Here is a 23,058-nt window from a genome sequence, read left to right as displayed (position 1 = left end):
AATGCCAAGGATCGGCTTGCAAGTGTTGATCGACTTAGCTTTAAACATGAAAAAAAGAACCAGTAAAATAAATACCTCTTACCTCCTCTCGCTGTAGTCAACTCTCCTGTAACCTTGTCAGAACACTGAAGTCGGCAGCTCTCCTTACTTTACCCATCTCCATGCACTACATGAAGCGCAATAACTCAAATACTCTTTATTGGGAAAAGTTGAAACTGATTCCATATAAATTACATTGCCCCCCTCCCCACAAAAAAATTCATCCTGCACCCCCCTCCAGCTCCAGTTGATTGAAGATGAAATGTCAATGAAAAAAAGGATGTCATATTTTTAAAGTAAGTCATAAAAATAATCCAGTCCTTGGCCAAGTTCCCAGATGGCAATTCCTGTGCCCAGTTCCTTTGCAAGCTCTAACCGCAGTTGGATGGACTGCAAAACACAAGAGACACATGAAGGATAATTAATTTTGCTGAATATAGACATTATGAACTGATCAGCTGGGGGGGGGGGCATTGCACGGAAACAAAAACTAAGCAGCATAAATACCTTTCATTTTATTTCATAAGAAGCCATTAAACTAAACAGCATTTGCTTTGAATTTTTGTCATTAAGTAATCTGACAAATTATTTTTAGCAAACAGAAGAATGTAATGTGCAACCAATTTATTCAGCTGATATATACATCCTGCCTTGGAGTAACTGTATATAAAACAAACTCGCGCTTTGGATGCATTCCAACTCCATTAAAATCAGATTGAGCCTTTGGCCATGTTCCTTTTTGTTTCCAAAACAGAAGGGTGCATACCTTTAAAGTTGGATAGAAGACTGCATGCTTGCCTCCTTTACTTCTACAAAGCACAAAAAGAGAAAACAGTTATGAAAATTGATATTATCATGAGACATATATATTGTGTATTTTATCCCACCCTGAAATTGTTTCTTTCCAGGGAACAGAGAAGGGAGAGAAAAAGAATTATGGGTTGTTTGTACAATAAAATAAAGAAGTTCATACTAAGAAAGAGTGACAGAGACAGAGACTGTACTTTAAGGAGCCTGCAGGCTGAAAAAAACTCAGAACTAGCAAAGCTGTCCAGAAGCAGCTTCTAGTATAATCAATGGCTGATTGAAGGGCAAAGGGTTTTGAAGGTGAGCATAAGTTGTTTAAACTTCTATGATTTCATTTCTTGGCTTTTGCATTTAGTTTAGAATCTAGACTTCTCAGTGACTGCAGATGAGATGCTTCACAAGTGGGTATACTTTTCTGCCGTGTGGGTAGCCAAAATCCATCTAAATTGAGGGGGTGGGAAGGTGGAAGAGGAAAGTGATTTGGTCAAACTATTATACAGTCTGGTTTTTAAGTATGCCACAAGAGACATTGGGCAGGATTTACCTAACGAACCCCGTCAGCGGAAGCCCTAAACAAGGGTTTCCCTTGCGCTGTAAGGGTTTTCCCCATCTCTTCCCCACCGTGTTCTTCTGGACCCCTAAAATTGGCTCAGGGAATGGGGTCAGGAGAAACCCCAAAACAGCATATGGGTGGAAGGGGATCTTTCTGTCTGGCAAGCTGATATACTTGTGGAGACAGAGCATCTGGAATAACCCAACATTTAATGTCACCCTTTGAAAGCTACTTTTTGAGAATAGTTTGGTGTCTAATTTCCACTAGAAATTTACAACAAAATAAAGTGTAACCTGATTCACGTGCATAATTTTAACTGGATTGCTATTAAAATCAAGGATAGTTTCACAATAACTCCTCAGTGAATCCTCTTATTTTCCTTAAAGGAGTGGCACTTGTCTATTGTAAAGGTGGCAAAATCCTGCTATTGATCTAATTGCACTGAGTATTGCTGAACTGATTATTATGCTTTTTTTACTTTTTAAATAAAACAACAACAACAGTTTTTCATTCCTCTGCTTTGAGTAAAGTAAAATCTGGAGGCAGTTGCTCCCATGAATTTTGTATAAAAATAAACAAATGAATATTAGAAGGGGGGGGGCATTTTATGATTGCAACTCACTTTTTGTATTCAAAATAGTGTTCAGCTATTTGTTCATCCCAAACCAGCTTAGGTTTATGCTCCTTCAAGATTTCTATATACCTAAAAAAGGGAAAAAAGAACAGAATTCCTGAATTCTCTCTAGAATCTATATATAGCAACAGTAACATAATATTTTAAAATGACCATCTTCCAGCCACACATTTATATGATCTATGGGCTACTTTTAAAATGAGGCTGCATTTTAAATTACATGTTAACCTGTATTTTAAATTGGTTTTTATTTTCCTATTACAGTGGTATCTCGGGATGCGAACGGGCTCCTTTTTGAGAATGCGTGGGTCACATTTTGCTGCTTCTGTGCATGCGCGTGATGTCATTTTGAGCGTCTGCACAAAGTGGCGAAACCCGGAAGTAACGCACTCCATTACTTCCGGGTTGCCACGGAGCGCAACCCGAAAGCACTCAACCTGAAGCACATTCAACCCAAGGTATGACTGTATTTTTTACTGTAATTTTACTGGTGTTAGCCGCCCTGAGCCCGGCTCTGGCTGGGGAGGGCGGGGTATAAATAATTTATTTATTATTATTATTATTATTATTATTATTATTATTATTATTATATAGCTGGAGCTGTCGTGTATGGCATCAACCATACCATGTAGCTCTACATTCTCAACCAGCAAAAAAAGAGTTTGCTACACATTAGAAAAAACCTTCTTATTGCGAAGAGGTGCACCATAGCATGATCATACATTTGCTATTTTCTTTTACAGTTCATTATGGTAGCATTGGAAATGATCTTTTTTTAAAAAAAAATCTCTCTTTCCTTTTTTGTGGGGGGAAACAAGCCAATGTCAATATCCCCTTCTGTAAATTGAGAAATCTTGTGGTATTTATATTTCCACCTGCTTCCATTTTCAGTTCAGTACCAGGCAATGTACACTATTTATCTATCATCTTTTACAAATAAGGATCTCACAAACAAGTTTTGTCCATTTCTGGTAAAGCCCTAATAGTGGATGCCTTCCTCCTTTTCAATTCCATTTTGCAAGTACCCCAACGCTATTGTTCTTCCAAGTGGGTGACCTTCATCCCCTGCCCTCTACTACATTCAAAAATAGAACGAGGCAAATGCTCTTTGAAGATGAGCAGAACTTTGTCATGTCAAAATTAATCAACACCAACTTTCATCTTTCGCTTTGCTTGAAGTCTTTCACACAAGAGTTCTTTTCAGTATGGCAGCCCTTGGTAGGGAAGTCTGAATTTTCTATTACTGTTTGCAGAATCTCTGGTTCAAAGAGCACCACCTTGGTCAATAATGAACATGGATTTTAAAAGACCTATAAGGACTGTGTGTTTAGTGACCCCTGTAACAGCTGGAAATTACAAGGAAGAACATCAAGGCTGCATTCAGATAACTTGTGTTAAGAGAGGGGTTATGACTTCCATGCTCATTGTGGTAAGCATAAGGAACTGCATCCTTGATGCAGAGAATCTCCCTGCTGTTGTACTGCAATTCGGAGGTGCCTGGAAGCACAACTCAGTGGTATGAACAGTCTTCCTTACGGGCAGATAGCTGTTGACCCCAAGTTTCTGGGTGGCTATTAAGGCAAGAAAACCTTGGTGGGCTTCTCTTCGTGTTACACAAAAAGCCATTCTCTCTCTTCTATTTTCCCCCTAAGTTGTGTTAAGCTACCATCTGCCCAATCAGTGTAAGGTTTTAGTATGACAGATATTTCTCTGCTCATCATTTTGTTCAGAGCAATCAACCTTAGCTGTATATTTTACTAGAAAGCTTCCATTTCAGATGCTACAGACATTAAACTGATTTCCATCAAATAATAATCAGCTTTGCTCATCCTGAAATTTCAATCAAGACTCTCTCTCTCTCTCTCTCTCTCTCTCTCTCTCTCTCTCTCTCTCTCTCTGTGTGTGTGTGTGTGTGTGTGTGTGTGTGTGTTCAGAAAAGGAGAAGTGCAATCTCTTCTAAACTGGAGAAACTTAATTTCTATACCTTTACAGGTGGTTAAAGGTAAATCTTATGTTGCTACACAAGGTTAGACAGATCCAACAGCACCTTACTGGATAAAAATCACAGAAGTGAATACTGCCTAGAAGATGATGATACCAACACCTAAAATGGGTCTGAAAGTGTGCACTTCCAGGGCTTTCCACTTTTCATTGTCAACGCCAGTGCCAAATCAGCGTTGCCAGACAGCAACAGCAAGGCCACCGATCTACTGACAGAGCCCAAAGAAGCATCACAAGTAGTCTTGGTCTGTTGCTGAGCTGGTGAGAGCACTGAGAAGATTTATTTTGATAAAGTGGCTGTGACCTTGAAAAAATTCATACAGGTGGTTATTGCAAAGGAGATACAGTGACAGGCAGATACAAGATAAAATGGGGAAGGAAGAAGAAGAAGAGTTTGTATTTGATATCCCGCTTTATCACTACCCTAAGGAGCCTCAAAGCAGCTAACAATCGCCTTTCTCCTCCTCCCCCACAACAAACACTCTGTGAGGTGAGTGGGGCTGAGAGACTTCAAGGTCACCCAGCAGCTGCATGTGGAGGAGCAGGGATGCGAACCCAGTTCCCCAGATTACAAATCTACCACTCTTAACCACTACACCACACTGGCTCTCTAGTAAAGTAAAGACCACAAAGGGGCTGATCTTCTTCTGTACTTGCTCCTAGCCTGAGTGGCATGGCTTCAGATCTCCAAGCTCCAGCAGTCCACATGCACATGTGTTTGTGCTACACCATGCCAAGTCATTGTCAGTTCATGCCTCTCAGTGCACAAGCAATACCACTGTTTATAACAGGGCTCCAATTACATATGGGATTAGCAACAATTGAGCAATTTTATTTAAAACTGTGGCATCAAACCCCTGAACATAAATAAAAATATTAAGGTAGCCAGGCCCTTGAAGCAACACTCATTCTGATGCATTTAACCATGAGAGAAAAGGTTCAAAAGGGGGGCGGGACTTCTATGATTTCTGAAGGGTGGTGTACGTAGAAGATGTACTTTGGCTGGGATGTGAAAAATACTGTGGTTCTTCAGCATTTGAGACAGGAATGATCTATAATGGTGCAAGAAAAATTGTCTATTGCACATGACCTCAAATCTCTACTTCGAATTGGAAGAAAAATCTTCCAATACTTTTTTCTTTACAAAAAAAAAAAAAGAAAAGAAAAGAAAAGAAAAAGATTACAGCTGGTAGAATGTGCAGGGGCATATTTTAAACTGCACTTTGGGATGTGTTCTTTTAATCTACCAACTTCCAAATCGCTCCACCATCTATTTTAAGGAATAGTTCCACTCGTGGAAGTGATGTAACAGTGCTAACTCAGTGATATCAGATTGCCAGTTGTACATTTTCAACTGCCAAGGCTTTCCTCAAAGATTGAACAGACTGTAGTTCACAATGTATGCTGAAAATTCCCTGGGTTCATTTGTACCTACCGTGGGAGTCCTTAGGCCAAAAAACTATATATATTTACTTATTTCTCGAACAGAAGTAGTTTGCTGCAGAAGTTACTTCAATAGTAAAACACCTGCACTGTACATGCTACCCTCAGTGGGTATTAAACCTATTCCTTCCACTTCACTTGCATTACCTATTAAATGTAAGCACTTTATTGCTGATGCTATATGCCATATTTTCCCGTCTATAAGACGCCCCCATGTATAATACCCCCTCTATTTTGGGGGACTCCATTTTAAGAAAATGAGGGGAGATGGCCCAAAGTTGTTGAGCTTCTCCCCCCACGCAGCTGCAGGCTATGCCATTGTGCATGGGCATAGCCTGCACATGGGAAACACTCCCTAGATCTTTTCCCGCGCACAGCGGCATCAGGGGAAGTTGCGCTCCTGCCCGCCAGCCGGTTGGCAGGAGTGTTTCCTGTGCGCAGTGGCATCAGGGGAAGTTGCGCTCCCACCCGCCGGTTGGTGGGAGCGCAACGTCCCACGATGCCACTGCGCATGGGAAACGATCTAGGGAGTGTTTCCCATGCACAGTGGCATAGAAGGAATGTGCCCTTCTGCCAACTGGCTGGCTGGCTGGCAGCACGCAGCTTCTCTTCCCCATGCCACTATCTGTGTACTGGACGACCCCATTTTTTGAGTCAAAAAATCTTGACTAATGCATGGAAAAATAAGGTACACATTAGCCGCTTAAAATGCAATGAAGCCATTCCCTGTCCCTATCCCCCTCTGCATTTCAATTCACATTTGCACCTTGCTATACACATATACTATGCTCTGGTCCATGGGGTCACGAAGAGTCGGACACGACTAAATGACTAAACAACAACAACATACACAGAGAGGGGTCAGGGGTGTCTTCGCCTGTGCTACCTGTTCGGTTTCCCCAAGCCTGCAACCCCTCTGGAGCTCCTATTTATGAAGCTGTCATCTGCACAGGTGTGCTCTTCCATGCATGTGCATTGGTGCTCTCAAATGTACACACCTGGCTTAACTGCGAAGTGAATGTGGCTAAGGTTTCCCAGCTGGACTGAAGCTGGTTTGAGGAAAAAGACATCAAACAACTGTATTTCTCAAGGAACTGCAGAATCAATATGGATTGTTGCTAATGTCATATGCATGAAGCTTCAAAAATTAGCAATGGGAGACAACTGGATGCAGACTAATTGGTAAAATAAACACAACCTAAATTACTGCTCAGTTTCTGCTGTCAGAGAGGTGTGAACACACCCTTTGTTAGAGATCACCATCCCCTCTGCATTGTGCAGGGCGGGTGTGCTAATAAACGTCACAGTGGGTGGCATTTAAGCTACTGGGTAAACACAATTTGAGAATAACTGTGCCATGTACCTGTGAGCTCACTGAATAATTCAGGAGTCCTATTAAAAAACAACAACAGACGGTTCAAAAGTGTTCTCACCAGCATTGTGTACTTAAGACATACTTTATTTGAGCAGTTAAGCAGCATTAACATTTTAATGAAAGCAGTGACCATATGTAAACCTTGACATTTCTAAATAAAGTTTAATGGGACCCGGAGCAGCACTCACACAGTGTAAGTACACAACCCTATATTTCTTAGAGCATTCTCTTCTCAACAGCTCCCACTCCTCCCCCCCATGCAAGCTGCTTTTCAAGCTCATAAAATAAAAGCACTGAGCCTTGTACACATATGCTGTTTCACTTTTTAAAGTTTCTAAGTTTCACTTAGAAAAGCTTTGAATTAAGGAAATTCTATATAAAACAACAACAATAACCCCAGAGAACCTATTGCAGATTCCATGCACCACTGTAGATTGTAGTCACAGTCTCTCCATCGCCCACCATACGGGTGGGGAACTAACAGAGAAAGTTAAATGGTGCTCTAAAACACTCATACAACTGATCCAGTAACTTAAATTACTCTGCGAAATTTAACACTTAAGCTTCTACATTAACGGTACACAGATGTTTAAGATTAAGAGAAATGTAAATATGTTATGACACATCAAATTTACTTTTAAACTGATATTCTTTTTCCAGGCAAGTGATACCATGAATTCATAATTACTTATGCACATTTAATGCATCCTTCTGCTGTTACATTGGTTAACTTAGTCCATGTGTTTACTTCTTACATGCTATTTTCAGTTATTTCTTCCGCAGCTAAAAGGTAAACAAAATTTCCCCTTTTGTTTCTATTACTAGTGGCAAGTGTTAATTAAGTTTTCCCTTGCCCATACTGCACTTCCCTGTTATTTTCAAAGCATCTGGGCATTGGGCTCTACAGACTATATCCCAATTTTCCCCCTTGAGCATTTGTTCAGTAAGCCATATATTGTTCTTTTCAGTTTATCCATTCTTAACACTTGACAGGTCACTCTTTACAGTGGGACTGTTTTTGACAGGTTAGCCCACCTTGACAGAATGGTAAGACTGTAGCTTTTAAAAGAAAAAGAGAAAAAAGCAGTCTGGACATGGTGCAATCCGTAGAAAATACCATTCTTGTCTAGTGACCGACAGGTTAATGGTAAAGTAATTTACTTTGCCAAGGCCAACCTAGATCCAAGCAATGCCATAAAAAACAAAAAAAAACAACTGGCATCTAAGAAATGAGATGCAGAGTATTGTTCTCTGTAAAGAAAGAGGGAATAAGCTTGTTTACTTAAAATGAATTGACTTTGATTGTTGATCCTACTCTCTGCTGGTCTAAGAACAAATGATATCAACTTCTGGTGAAATGCTTCAATTAGACTGTACATTGAAGTTTATTTCCAGAGTTCACCTCAATTTGGAAGAGGGTACCCCTGCATAAATACGCATTTTCATAGATTTTAGAAGGTCTCTATTAGAATAAATAGGTTAAACTACCTTGCTTGGAAAAATAGCAATTTGTAGCCTGAGAGTTGCAATGATCAACAGGCAGCCATGGTGCATAATTACACCCAGTCATCCTGCAAAATGATGACTGATGATGGAATTTTAAATTGCTTAGCCATCGAACATGTGGCACTTATCCTAAATTCTCCCAAGGAGAAGAGTGTTGAGAGGCCTGCCTGGAATCGCTTGCTGGGAAAACGTGAAAAGCATTAATTATTGCTGCGTCAGCCAACTAATTAAGAAGGCAGTTGTTGAATAAGACATTTATTAAGAAAAGTACCCTTTAAAAAATTGCTTGTTAAGACATGTTGATAAGAATTATTGATTTGGGAGCTCGTATAAAAGATGCCAGTCATAAAAGTATTAAAATTTCATCAGTTTGTTACAGTTTTCAGCAGCTTCAATACTAGACAGTTAAGGCAGCAGACGATTTGTGTTGGAATAAACAGAATTCTTCAAAACCAATTGGTTCATGTGCTCTAAATGGTATTTCAAATTCATGCTTCTTTGGTGAAACTGTAATTCAATGAAGAGGTTGTGGTTGCAAATCTTGGAAGTAAATGGTCAAATTATTGGGATTAATCATAATTTGGATTATTATTATTTTTTTTGAAGATAACAGACTTTGACTGCCAGTAAAACGCCGCTATGCATTTGCTGGTTGTCACCAAGATTCTGTTAGCTACTTATTTGAAAACCGCAATACCACCATATATTAAGGAAGGGCTTTCATAACGTAGTGCGGAGATATATCAAATGCTTTTAGTGCAGCTGATCATGTGGCTGAAGAGGAAAGACATTTGAAAAGAAAAGCAGCCTACCTAGTCCAACAGGCAAGTGTGCTATTTCTTTTCTTTTTAAAAAAGTGTATATGCATGTATCTTCCACACCTGTATTGCTATCAAGGATTGTAGCCTGAGCCATTAACAAGCAGCTTACTTATAGACACTTGCACATTAAGGATATACTGTACTTTTCTGTCTATAAAACACCCCCGTGTATAATTTTTGGGGAGTCAAATTTAAGAAAATGGGGGAAGATGGCACAGAGGAGTTGAGCTTTTGGGGAGGGGGGATTAGCCAGGGTTGCTGAGCTTTTTTAAAGGGAAATTGTCCACACACATCACAAAATCCACCTCCCATCTGTCACATCGCCGGCAGAAGCTGCCAAACGCCTGCCCAACTGCCAGAGCGTCACTCAATCGACACCACCCATTGACACATCATAAATAATGCACATGAATATATTAGTTTATAGAGAGATTTCTTGGAAAAACAGATAAGCCCCCCCCCCCAAGAAGTTCTTCAAGAAAGCTTCCCATATTGAGGTGAAATTCTCCATCTTGGAACTAAAAGAGATGGGGGGAGGTGCATTCCTCAAGGATCTTGAAGGTTCAGTTCTCTGAGCCTTATTCCCTCCATCTCTTTACACCCCCTCTCTCCCACGCTCAAAGGAATCAAGAGGAAGGCTGTGTCACGGCACTCCAGATTAAACTCTGCAGGGAAGGGAGATCCGGCCAAAGCAGTGTTGCTCCCCAGTGTGCTTTCCCTCCCTGTTTATGTTTTGCTACCGCCAGGTTAAATGTCTTTATTCCTCCAGGCTGCCTTTCACCAAACGGTCTAAGACTCCCTTGTGTCTCTTGGGGCATGGGGCGGCTTAAATTAAATTAAAGGCTTTGGGGTTTTGTGAAGTAATATTAAAAGTTCACTGGGAAGATAATGATGTTTGTTCTTATGAAATAAAGTGTAAATGTATGGTTGCATGCACACAAAGCAATTTCCCAAGTGGAGCAAAGTAAAATGGGTTAAGTGCATCGAGCTTTTCCCTCACATAGGCAGTCCTTAAGTTAAAGACTTACATAGATCTCCTTTCTTCATTCTCCGCTGCAACAGGGTTGTCCGCCTTTTCTGAGATCCTCCTGATCTGAATGTCAAGGAAGACCCTGGCTAAATTACAGCATGGAGTTGCCTTTGATTTGCCCCTCAATCCACATACATTTCAAAAGCTTCACAGAAAACAATTGCCTATGATATATCTTATCTTCCCTTGATTAATTTGTGACACCTTCCAAGTTATTTTTCTGGAGCCTTCAAGTCATGAATCAAGCCACAAATTAAGCGCCCCGTCTCTTTACAAAATACTTAAAAGATTTTTATTTTTATTTTTTTATAACAGCCCATTTTCTTCACAGGCTGCTACTGCCAATGCTTTATGGTAGTATGAGAGCCATGTGCAGTGGCCATCTGAAAGGCTAGTCCTTGGCCCCGTGTGTGTGTGTGTGTGTGTGTGTGTGTGTGTGTGTGTGTATTCTTCTAAAATATATTTTTCAGCCAATCTAGGAGGTATTTCTGGTCTGTAATCCTGTCCTGTTTGCAGCTTCACTAACCTGTGCATCCCCAAACCAGCAACCCACTTACAGGGAATAAGACTGCTATTTTGCATAAAATGCAGCTACCTGTATGAAGATAAAGATGCAGAGACTCAGAAATGTCCACTGAGGCTTAACAAAGTTAAGCACCTTTGAATCCTATAGATGTCAATGGGAGGTTTGGACATGCTTAACTCTTCCAACTGAAAACACTGAGACTTCAAAGTCTAACTTTGGCCAGATAATACGCATTACACTCACTATGTAATAACTCCTTTCAATCAGAAACCAGTTGCAACGTAGATATGCCATTCACACTGGCAATACTCTATCAGCAGGCAATTTCTCCCGCTTGTGCATCAATACAAGAACAGCATGGTGGATACACGGAAAATGCTTTTGATTGCATGGTTCTGTGGGAAATTGCAGGCACTGTAATAGATCAAGAAAAGTCCAGTTGTTAAATCCATGTATGTGTAGGGGTCAAACTAAATATGCAACACAGGAGATCTGTGATCAGATCTCTTGACATTTTTACTGGGAAAGCAAGGCAAAGTACTGTGATTTCAACAGAGTTTGCAGCACCTGCTTAATTTAAATGTCAAAACAGTATTACAACCTATCAGTTAATAAGGGTAGCATGCATCAATTAAAGCATATCCCCTGAGAAACAAACTATTTAATAGTGGTCTAAGTTTTCATAGGCCAGAGCCTACTAGAAGAAGTGTAAGACACAGACTGAACACATGGCAGATATACAAGATGGCGTATACAGTAGAAGATAAACCATGAAGTGCTTATTCATGATAATAGAAATGTACTTTCAAATTGCGTGTGAATATAATATACACAGCCAGGTGATTTGCTGGGGCAGTAGACACCAAGAGAACAGAAAGACTGAATAGGGATTCAGGATAGAACCTGCTATAACCTGAAATAGCTTAACAGAAGAAAACAGAATTCTAATTCTTGATTTCTATTCTGTTATTGATTTCTTCCAAAGATAGACACCAGGCCTAAGCTTGCCCTTTGTCTGATGCCAAAGAGGTGGATCTGGCAAGTGCAAATTTCTTGGGAGAAAACAAATCTGGAATTTAGCAGCCATTTTGTGACTGATGCTCATGGCACACTCTCAAAATTTGAAATGTACCCACTGGCCTGAGAAGGTTGGCCCACCCTGCTCTACTTGATTGGGGAAAAAATGGAGAGAGAGAAAAGTTGAAAGCAATGTTATTGTTCTCTTGAAATAATTGGGTGGACCCAAATGTGCTTGTGTGAACAGAAGGCACTTTTGCTAATGGATGGCAGCCCTCCAGATTTCTGCTACTTTACCCCTCCCATTATAGGTCTGCATCATGCCACAGACCATAGAATCATCGAGTTGGAAGGGTTCCTGAGGATCATCTAGTTGTTGCATGTCTCCTCCTTTTACCTTCCCACATTTCCTTGCCCAATCCAACCAAGGAAATCTGCACACAGAAGCAATTGTTGCATGCACATCACTCACTGAATCAGGAAACACAGATCTAAGTCACATGGACCACAGAGTGTATGTATTAACCTGAATGAGTGGCATCAGTTTGCACTACCCTTCTTTCAATGTAATGCACCCTTGGACGTGCATGTGGATGTCCGTATGGACGCACACGCAATTGCACATCACACTAATATCAACATAGCATGACCTGACCTCAAAGTTTAAAATATCTTAGGGCAGGGGAGTTGGTAGCATGAGAGCAGTGCAATTGGAAGTGGGGAGGAGAGACAGGATTTTCCTACATGCCACAAAAGTCCCTTCTAGGCCTAGGGACAGCAGAAGGTTTGCAGGTAGGATACCCCATTTAGAAATGAGAAGGAAAATAAATAAATAAATGGGGGTGGCTTATGTGTGCTCTATTTTAAAAAAATGAAATTTTAGCTCCATCACTAGTAGAATAGCAGCTCCCTCTAGTGCATGAGTGCTGAAAGAAATTTTTGAGAAACCAACCGAACAACTGAAATTTGTAGCTTCAGCTGAGTGTCTGTATCAGGCAAATATGTATGGTTCAAAAAAACCTACACTTTTTATAGTACAACTCCAGTAAACAGAGCCCAGTCCAACTCTCACAAACTATGAAAATTCAGTGGAACTAAACCCTCCACTGACAGGTCATGGAGGTTCAACTACTGGTGGTAGACCAGGTAGGGAACCTGTGTCCCCAACCCAATGAGCCCCATCCAGCACAGTCAATGTTCAGGGTTGATGTTCAGCCCAACCATCTGAACAGCTACAGTTTTCTCACCTCCACTCTAAGAAAATATTAGTACTGGACACTAGCACACTGTTGAGTGTAATGGGTTTGTGACACAGATGCTAGCCTTGACTAAATGACCTGTTACGAAAGTAGGCTATGTATGTCACTGTTTAAAATCAATTCACATTATGCTTATTGAGCACATGCATTGATAAATGCTCTGCTTTCCGTATAGCTTTTAGGAAAATCCTAGAGTACCTCACACTCATCTACTTAACTGCATTATTCCCTAGGATTGGAAGCATTCCCATGGGTCTATCATCATGGACCTCAAAGTAAACCTATGTTGAACAAGTAAGCAGAGCTTACTGGATATCCAAGACGTCCACCCCAATCCCCAAGAAGCATGCCTGGCAACAACATTTTTAGCTCTTAGGTGCCAGGCAAAAAAATTCTCATTTTCCTGGGCTTTGGGAACTTAATGTGGAGTGATTTATGGCCTGTTCTGTGTTCTTTTTTTATATATTGGGGTGTGTGCGGGATATTTTCCTTGTTATTGCTGGCATTGGATGAAAACATTTAGCATTTCTGTGTTTTATGGGCAGTATTCGACTAGTGAGTCCCATTAGCGCAAACATTTCTTCTTGTGTGATGGGCCTTCTCTCCTCAAATTCTGCTGCCCAAGCAGAAATCCTTGTATTTACAAAACATTCATGAAGTTCTATGTTGGATGCAGCACTATACTTTTTATCTATTTTATGTGTTTTTGGTTTTTAAACATTTGTGTTGGCTGTTCTGTATTTTATATATTTGTATAAGACGTCTTTGTAAAAAGTAGTACATAAATTTATAAAATAAAACAACGCAAAATAATAATGCATCCCCACCTGGAAATAAGCCCCATTGGATTTACTTCATCGAATTGTAGAGTTGGAGGGGCTGCCAAAGGTCATCTAGTCCAACCCCCTGCAATGCAGGAATCCTAGGTGGGCTCGAACCACCAACCTTCTGGTTAACAGCCAGATGTACTGACAACACATAGGATTTAGCTGCACATTATTCTGAGAACTTGAGCTCAATCTGCCAGTTTGCAGTTTTTAAAAATATTCCCAAACTACAGTATGCTCAAACAGTTAATGATAATCCCTCTTGCATTGCTGGATATACAATAAATTTAATGGTAAATGATATAAGTTCATGAAAAGGAAGCAATCTTACATAGCAACAACTATCTGCCAAGTCATCTATGCCCTTTTCATATATATATTTCTTTTTTCCAAAAGCTTTGGGGAATCTTCATTCATGAATACAGAGCGTCTTCCAGCAAAGCATAACTGCATATTTTTAATTGGAAAAAGAATCCCACTGAACTAGAAAGGGAAGATGGAAGAAAATATTCAGCACTACATATAAGGCATTATGTTCCTGTGAGCAAAAAAAAAAAAAAAGTTTCTGCAACAGGGCTATTCTTTAAGAAGTCTTCCTACCCAAAATGCCTAATTACCCCCAGCTTTTCATACTACAGAGATCAGCCTTGCCAAGTAGAGAACTTGAAAATATTAACCAAAACAGAAGCACTGAATACTCTCGCTGCTGCTGCTGCTGCTTCTGCTGCTGTTTTCCCTGTTAAGGCAAAGGTAGACAAAATGGTGCCTTCCATATACTGTTCTGCTCCAACTCCCATCAGCCCCAGCCAGCATGTCCAAAGTTCAGGGAAGATGGGAACATCTGGAGGGCACCACATTGGCTGCCCCATACTACAGGGCGGGGAACCTGCATCCTTCCAGATGTTTTTGAGCTCCCACTTCTATGTGCACCAGCTAGCACAGACAATGATCAGGGGTGCTGGGAGTTGCAAAACAACATTACAGGCTCCCCATCCCGGCCCTGCTGTAACCAAAATCGATAAAGCCCAGCTCAATGACTGACATCACCCTGAGGAGCAGTGCTAGATGCCATCCGTGTTACACAGCTCTGCCTGGCCTCAACTGGAAGGCATATATTTAGTGTCACCAGCCCCATGATATGCAATGTTCTATCAGCAGGGACCCGCACTTTTATCTTCTGGGTGCCTCATGAAGACCTTTTTATGCCAATAGGCCTTGGCTGCTGTTTAATTTTAATAGCCAGCCACCTTAATGATTATTTTTTGGGGGGGGTATTGTGTTTTATATCTTAACATTGTACACTGCCCTAATATTGCATGTTCGGATGGTTTAGATCAAAGAACACTTTTATAAAAACAATTTAAAAAAAGATCTTCCCAGCATTACAATAGTGAGGTGCGAACAGATCTGACAAATGAGACACCCTATGGCCAAAAAACTAATGTATGAACAATCGGGGGTTGACCGCCTTAATTATACTCCAGGTTTCTCCATTTATCTTTCCAAAACAAAAACCAAATAGATACGTAGTAGCACAATAATACCAATATCAAAATAAGATAATAGATATGTAGCACAAGAATATCAATTACAGTTTTGAGTTTACAAACAGCTGTGAAATCAGGCAACACAGTCCTTTGGGGAGCCCAAGAAGTACCCTTGTATTTTGGTAAGTGCCACCTTTTCTGTTTTGTTTTAACCTATACTATGTGCCTTTGCTGGGAATTGCTTTACTTATTTTTGTAAACGGTATAAGACTAATAAGCTCTGGCAAACCTACTGTCTGTGAATAAATGCAGGCGGTCCTTTTCTGAGATTCTAAGTTAGCCGTCGCCATCGTGTCTTGAGACAGTTCCCAAGCGCCATACATTCTATGGCAAACGATGAAATGCTACCGTAACTTTGTGCCCCCTTTTGTAAGGTGCAGCCCCTGCTGTAGACACGCTTGTATTTATACTATGTTAGTCCTGTTGTCTTCCTTCCTTCGCACAAGCTGATATGAAACTGGCATTTTCTTATCAATATCTTTATGTGTTGAACAATACCAGGGTAAAATGCACAGTCCTTCAAAATACAGGAAGTTTGCTTGCCTCTCAGCCACCTAGATAACCACAAACATACTGCCTCTGCAAGGATTCTATTATTGCTTATCTGGATTTCAGAGGAAGAGGGGGGGGGGACCACTATCCAGCAAAGCAGCGAAATAGAGAAAGGAAGCCAGTTCTCTCATTATTTGGAGTGATTTGATCTTCAGTCCAAGGTTTCTGGGTGGTATTTTTCTTTAGCACAGTAACTCAAATTTAATTGTAATTCAGAGTTCAGGTGTGCATATGATTCATAATAATTTGAGAGGGAAATGGGTGGAAGTCTCAATAACCTGGGATGCATATTATAATTTCCCATCATCCTGATAGCAAACATATTTCAGTTACAACTGAGGTCCTGGCCTTTTTGGTTCACTAACATCCTAAACAGATTGAAGTGATGTCTCTCATTTATACAACAGCTACAATTAAGTACCAATAATTATACACCAAAAACTAAGCTAACCCAGTTTATCATGATGGGAGCTGGCCCCAGCTGAAACACACAATGTAATCTCATATGCCATTAGAGCATCAAAGCAGAATCCTGGTCCAAACAAACAAACATCTTGCCAGTTACCTCTCTTAATCATGACCATCTTTTCAGGTGAGGGTTTTTAATCATTTTTAAAGAATGTTACAATAATCAGAAGTTTTTAAGCTGGAAAACTAGCATGGGAAACAGACCCTTTTTAAAACCTTTGATGGTTTATTTCCTTTTGGGGGGTTTATTTGTTTCTGTTTAAAAAAAGCTTAGTGCTGAAAAGTGAATGAGGTGGAGAAATTAAGAGAACATGTGCTGCTTGGTCTTTCAGTTATAATAATAATAAGAATAATTTTTTATTTATACCCCGCCCTCCCCAGCCAAGGCCGGGCTCAGAGTGGCTTACAAGCAATAATAAAAACAGGATGAATGATTACAACTTAAAAACAAAAATAAAATACAACATTAAAATATTGGAACATTAAAATATTAAAATGTAGCCTCATCGCAGGAGGAGAAGGAAAAGAAAAAAGAAAGAGAGGGAGGGAGGTAATCAAATTGGCTCTAAGCCAAAGGCCAGGCGGAACAACTCTGTCTTACAGGCCCTGCGGAAAGAAATCAGATCCCACAGGGCCCTGGTCTCATGAGGCAGAGCGTTCCACCAGGCCAGAGCCAGAGTTGAAAAGGCCCTGACTCTGGTTGAAGCCAATCTAACTTCCTTAGGGTCTGGGACCACTAGGGTGTTGTTATTTATGGACCTTGAGGCTCTCCGTGGGGCATACCAGGAGAGGCGGTCCCGTAGGTACGAGGGTCCTAGGCCGTGAAGGGCTTTAAAGGTCAAAAGCAGCACCTTAAATCTGACCCTGTACTCCACCGGGAGCCAGTGCAGCTTGAAAAGCACTGGGTGAATATGCTCCCATGGCAGAGACCCTGTGAGGAGCCTCGCTGCAGCATTCTGTACCCGCTGGAGTTTCTGGGACAGCTTCAAGGGCAGCCCTGCATAGAGAGAATTACAGTAGTCAAGCCTGGAGATGACCGTCGCATGGATCACTGTGGCCATGTACCTTTTTTAAAAGTATGCATTTTGTCTATGCATATGCATAAAGTTCAAGAGGGAGGTTGAGAATAGCTGAAATAAAAGATAGAAGGCCTATTTTTGCCAGATACAAGAACATGGTAATTTGGCTTGATCTTTAATTGACTGTGGTTTCTGTGATTTTTATTCAAATTAATAGAGATTAAGTCAACAGTTCACTATTCCTCTTCACCCACAAATATCCAGGCTTTTTAAAGCAAACTAAAATTAGCCACACTGAAACCAATGAAATGAGTTATTTGTAACTTTAAAACAAAAACTTTTCCATTGTTTTCAGTGATATTTAGACTGAATTCATACATTTGTCCATGGCTTTATAACCATGGGTTGATATCCAATGAAGTCATATTCAGAGTAGACTCACTGATATCTATGGACTTATTATTTCAGCAGGTGTACTCCGAATATGACTATCACTAGTTATTACTCATAGTTCAATAAGGGCATAGATAAGCACCATAGCTGTGTGCTCCTACCCTCCTGCTCTGCCTTTGTCATGGCGAGCCTACATTGCATTAAGCTGCACTACCTCATTGTGTCTGAATGATCTCTTACTTAATATTGGTTAACAAACCAGGATAATAAACCAGGATCTATTATCCAGATTTGTAAACCAATATTAAACTTGAGTTCCCCAGATCGGATACAACAGGGAGCTTAGTGCAAAGCAGAATGTGAAAGGGAAGAGAAGAGGATCAAGGAAGGAGCACTCATTCATGGCTCTGTAATTCATCCAATCCCACTAACTAAAGGTTAGTTACCAAGGCTGTGTTTGGACATTCATCTACTACTTCATGCCCTGGTTTAATGTATAATGGTGAAGATTGGCAGACGCAACTGATAGATTATATGGAACTTGCAGAAATGACCGGCAGAATCCGAGACTTGGGAGAAGAAGCAGTGGAAGAGGATTGGAAAAAATTTAAGAGTTATTTACAAAAACATTGTAAACTATATGAGTGCTAAGAAAGGTGCAGGAATGAGAACAACAGGGCATCAGTAAATAAGGTGAAGAGAAATATGAGAATAAGTGAAATCTCAGAAGAATAAAAATTTAAAGATCAATATTATGTTTAAATTAAGTATTTAAGTTCAGGAAAAGATATTTATATTCACAGACATAGTATTGGAAAATTATAAAATAAGATATGAAATAAGGTCATAACTTGCTGTTTATAACTCTAGAAATTGGGAACGCAGGAACGGGAGATGTGAGGAGGTCCAAGAGAAAGAAAATATGGTTATGAACTATTTGATTTCGCTGTTGTTTTGTTATCTTTTTAGTTATTTTTGTGTGTTTTCTTTTTATTTTATGTTGGTTTAATGTATAATGGTGATGGTTTTATATGTGTTTGGTGTTTTGAATGTTTAAAAACTTTAATAAATATTGTTATAAAAAAAAAAGAGAAGCGGATCAAGGAAGGAGCACTCATTCATGGCTCTGTAATTCATCCAATCCCACTAACTAAAGGTTAGTTACCAAGGCTGTGTTTGGACATTCATCTACTACTTCATGCCCTGGTTTATGAAGCAGTGGACTAACGTAGCCTGAGTTGCAACTCAAGTTGGATTGGAGCCACAATGTCTCTGTTCCTTTGCAACGGTACATTTCTGAGAGAAGCAAAGCAAGGCACAGCACAGCACAGTACTGCCTTATGAGAGAACATTTGCCAGTTAGGAGGGGAGAGAAAATTGATCACCCTGTTACAGCTGTACAATTCATTCATGGCAGGAAACAGGAGTTTTGTTAAGGAAAAGAAGTAATGCATGTACCCAATCCATCACAGGCAAAACTGAACATGGTGGCAGGATACTAGCTTCCAGGAGAAACAGACAGGCCACCTTTCATTAGCAGAAGCAAACACGGAATAATTTAACTCTGCCACTTCTTGAACTTTACTAATTGGTTGCTGAAGTTACTCTGCTTCCAAATACATTTTAATAAAATTATGCAATCACCATGTGTGATAAGAACTAATTACTTTTATGACTTATGCATCCCAGAGAAATTATAAAGGCTAATGAACCTTGCTGTTGATTTATCACACAGGGTAAGTCCGAAACTTAAGTCACTCACCAGGAATTGATTACTGTTTAATGAATGCAAAACAGCACAAAGGTATTTATTAGTGATGAAAATGTAGCAAATTGCATGTTGCCTGGAATTTATGTATTAATTTGCTAAAGACTGTTTCAGGAAAAATAAAATTAGTACAAAACAAGCAGGTTACGTGTTAGGATTATATGCAACTCTTATGAATTAGACAGAAGAAAGTCCTTAATCATGTGTTTTGGAGTCTTCCAAAGCCCTTTATAAGCATTGCCTAATTAATGCTCTCTAAACTCTCATTTTCTTGATGAGAAAATAGGCCAAGATGTTTAATTATTTGTTCAAGGTTACCAAGAGTTGCCAAAGATGATGAGCAATGTATCCCTCTTGAGAATTTCATTGTTTTAATCAACTACAAGGTATTTGCATGTGGAGTGCCTTCTGACCTTGACTTCATTCTCCCTTTTAGTTGTAATGAACATGTAAGAAAAGAAGTGGACCCACTTCATGATAATTTGCTGAACCCCAAGTTACAATGCGCTAGTTATAAGCCAACTTTATTACAAAATGTACCTGAACATTTTTTTGGACTGGTATGCCACATTAAAGGTAATTCTTGGCATAAATCAATTTTTTTACAAAAATTATGAAAAGCTTCAACCAATTATGTATATATTTGTATACATATGTTTTATTAAACCTATATTGCAATGACCAGTGGTTGTAGCCAATGACAGTTTAAGTTTCAAGTTTCATATCATTATCATACCTCTGTATAAATAGGCATCATTATCTGTGCTTTACTTCCCGTTGAAGAGACTATACTTCTGTTATCTGACACTGCTGAGACTGCAGATGTCTCTTCCAAAGTTTCCCTAGCCTAGCCCATCCATCTTTCTGGAAAGACATTTTAAACTAAATACATTTTCAAGTACTTAAACCTTACTGCAACTTACATGATAACTCGTTTATAAATCTTTGTCTAAAAACTGAGTAAGATCTCTGTTCAATGTACATTGCTTTCTTTATTCCTTTGCTTTCTTCTGTATTACTTTCACCTTTGTACGCTTTTGATAAACTTATTAAAAAGTACCATATTTTTCCGTGTGTAAGACGCCCCCATGTATAAGACACTCCCTATTTGGGGAGACTCCAAATTAGAAAGTACCCTCAGCACTACCTTTGTATAAGACAAGCCCCAGTTTTAAACCTAATTTTTGGGTAAAAAAAACCCTAGTCTTATACACAGAAAAATACGGTATATATGTGCATAAAAAGAGATTGCAACTGACATGGAAATGATAGGGAGATGCATTCACTCCACTCTGAAAAACAAGTTACAAAATGGGCAGAACATTACCTTTGCTGGCTTGCGAGGCAAGCCTAAAACTTTCCCAAAAGGTCTCAATCCAGACAGCCCACGTATAGCACCATTACTTGACAATGGAGATCTGAAGTTGTGTGAATACCTGGCTGTCAATCCCAAGAAAAAAGATTTACATTTGATGCCACTTATCTCACCACCAGTGCTAAAATTAATTGGTTGGAGGGGAGGAATCTTAATGATATCCACAAGCCATCTACACCCAGATTTAGTCAAACCATGGCACTTGTAGCTTTCAAAAAACAGCAGCTAAGGAGTTTAGAGTGTATATTTCAAAGAATAGCTGCATTTTGGTTCATGTAGTAGTTTGGGAAGAGCCAATTAGGTAGGCTCGCATATAATGCAAAATAGGATTATGTCTCTATCCTGAGTGAGATCCAGTGCTGCTGTGGCAAATGCTGGGGTGGGGCAAATCATTTTGGTCTGGTGAAGTGGTGGAGCATATGCATTTGCCGCCTGGGACAGGCATGTGGAGCGCACACACACACACCCAAGGGGGGCTCACCAACTCTCCCCCTCTCCGTTATACCTGACCCAGGAGCGGAAGTGCGGCTGGGTGCATGCTGGAGTCAGGCTCCAATGGGAGGTTGTTGTGGGGGCGCCTGGTTGCACTCCCTCCCAAAAATGTGCCAGGAACAATGGCCCCTTCAGGCCCCCCCCCCCACACTGTGTCAGTGGTCTGGTGTACCCCATCAGTGTCCTCCTTTCCAATTAGATGGGAGACATCCACTCCATTGCCTCTACTTGTGTGTTTCTGGCATTCAAACTGCTACTACAGTGGCATGCAATCTCACCACAGGGAAGCATCTCTTATGACAATGACAGCCATGTATGTGTGAGAAGTCCTTTCTTTTTCATAAATGCTGTGAAATCTCTAATACATCTCCTACACAGGGCTGGATTTATGTTTGATAAGGCCCTAAACTACTGAAGGTAATGGGGCCCTTGATATGTCCAGCTGTCCTTTGTCAACAACAAATTGTTGCTGTTTTCTTGTGTTGAATATATGCTGTATGATAATTTATGGACCTAAAAAGGTCCATACACAACACAAATAACTGTTGCTGTATGTAGGTTTTATTTTATTTGTTTTTTATCTTACATTTTGGAAATGTGCATCCAGGGTTTTTTTCCTTTAAAGTTTTTGGGGGGCCCCAAGAGATTGGGGTCCTAAGCTATAGCTTGTTTAGCTTATACGTAAATCTGGAACTGCTCCTACATTTCGTAATGTTCAGTCACCCCTTCAGATACCAAAGAGTTGTGCACAAAAAGATGGGGCCCTGCAAAGCCTATGAAAGTAGGAAACTTTTCATGTACAACTCTTGTTCAACAAAGGAAGTTCCCAACCTCACAATCCAAGATGAATATTCATTGTGCCATATTAATGCTGAGCAATCGTTCATCCTAAATGACACTCAATTTAACAATTCTTATTTCCCAAAGTTTATGTTACATCATCCAAAAGCAAAAGGAGATGAATACTGTTTTTCTCCCTGTCTGGTTTCTATTTGGTTTTACAGAGATGACATCCCAGATAAGTGCGATGCCTAAGGCAACTTGGGGAAGTGTACATCCTCAGACATAAAAAGACTATGCCGTATTTTTAGCAATCTGTGCAAGACTGATGAGTCCACAGTCATGTTGAGAGATTAGTGAGATGTGAGGACAGGACAGAATCATTTCAGGGACTGTTAACACAGCATGACCAAGCAAACAGACGCACAGAAAAACACGTTATGTATTGGTTAAGCAATTTAAGGAATTCCAGGTTAAGAATTTTAGTGGGATCCCAATATTATAATTATTTAAAATATTACCTGCAATATTCAGTTATGGTATTAGTTAGGAACATAGTGGTGAAAAGTAAATCTACCACCACTTCCCACAAGAAAATTAGTGGCAAACTACAAGTCTTAAAACACTTGTGAATATTTCTTCCAGTTCAAAGAATGTTTCAAGAGATGCTAAATGCTACTACACATGTCATGTTTGGGGTGGGAGGCTGGGGGAAGTTGAGTTATTCAGCTTATGCACATAAATATCCTGATCAATATCTTGCAAAATTATTTCCAAATGAAAGTGAAATTATACTTATACCCCAGTTTTCATTCAAGATTGGCCC

General features: G+C 39.9%; 1 protein-coding gene across 4 annotated transcripts in view; it reads right to left on the bottom strand.

Annotated features, from left to right (window-relative positions):
* Nucleotides 1-181: 181 nt before the first annotated feature.
* CHID1 (chitinase domain containing 1) overlaps nt 182-23,058 on the bottom strand; it is an 82,931-nt gene continuing 60,054 nt past the window's right edge. The window contains exons 10-13 of one of the 4 annotated variants that reach the window (XR_013393630.1): nt 11,104-11,149; nt 10,208-10,267; nt 2,022-2,102; nt 806-848 (exon numbers count right to left, since the gene is read on the bottom strand). Coding sequence is in view for 3 of the 4 variants with exons in the window: in XM_077931574.1 (XP_077787700.1) it covers nt 331-429; nt 806-848; nt 2,022-2,102 (223 nt within the window). In the remaining variant the exon portion in view is untranslated. Of the gene's footprint in view, nt 430-805; nt 849-2,021; nt 2,103-10,207; nt 10,268-11,061; nt 11,150-23,058 lie in introns of those variants that run through there. The other 3 variants (XM_077931574.1, XM_077931576.1, XM_077931584.1) reach the window with 3 other exon arrangements.

This window comes from Podarcis muralis, chromosome 1, assembly GCF_964188315.1.
Source record: "Podarcis muralis chromosome 1, rPodMur119.hap1.1, whole genome shotgun sequence".
NCBI lineage: Eukaryota > Metazoa > Chordata > Lepidosauria > Squamata > Lacertidae > Podarcis > Podarcis muralis.
This window is presented reverse-complemented; position numbering and strand designations above follow the sequence as displayed.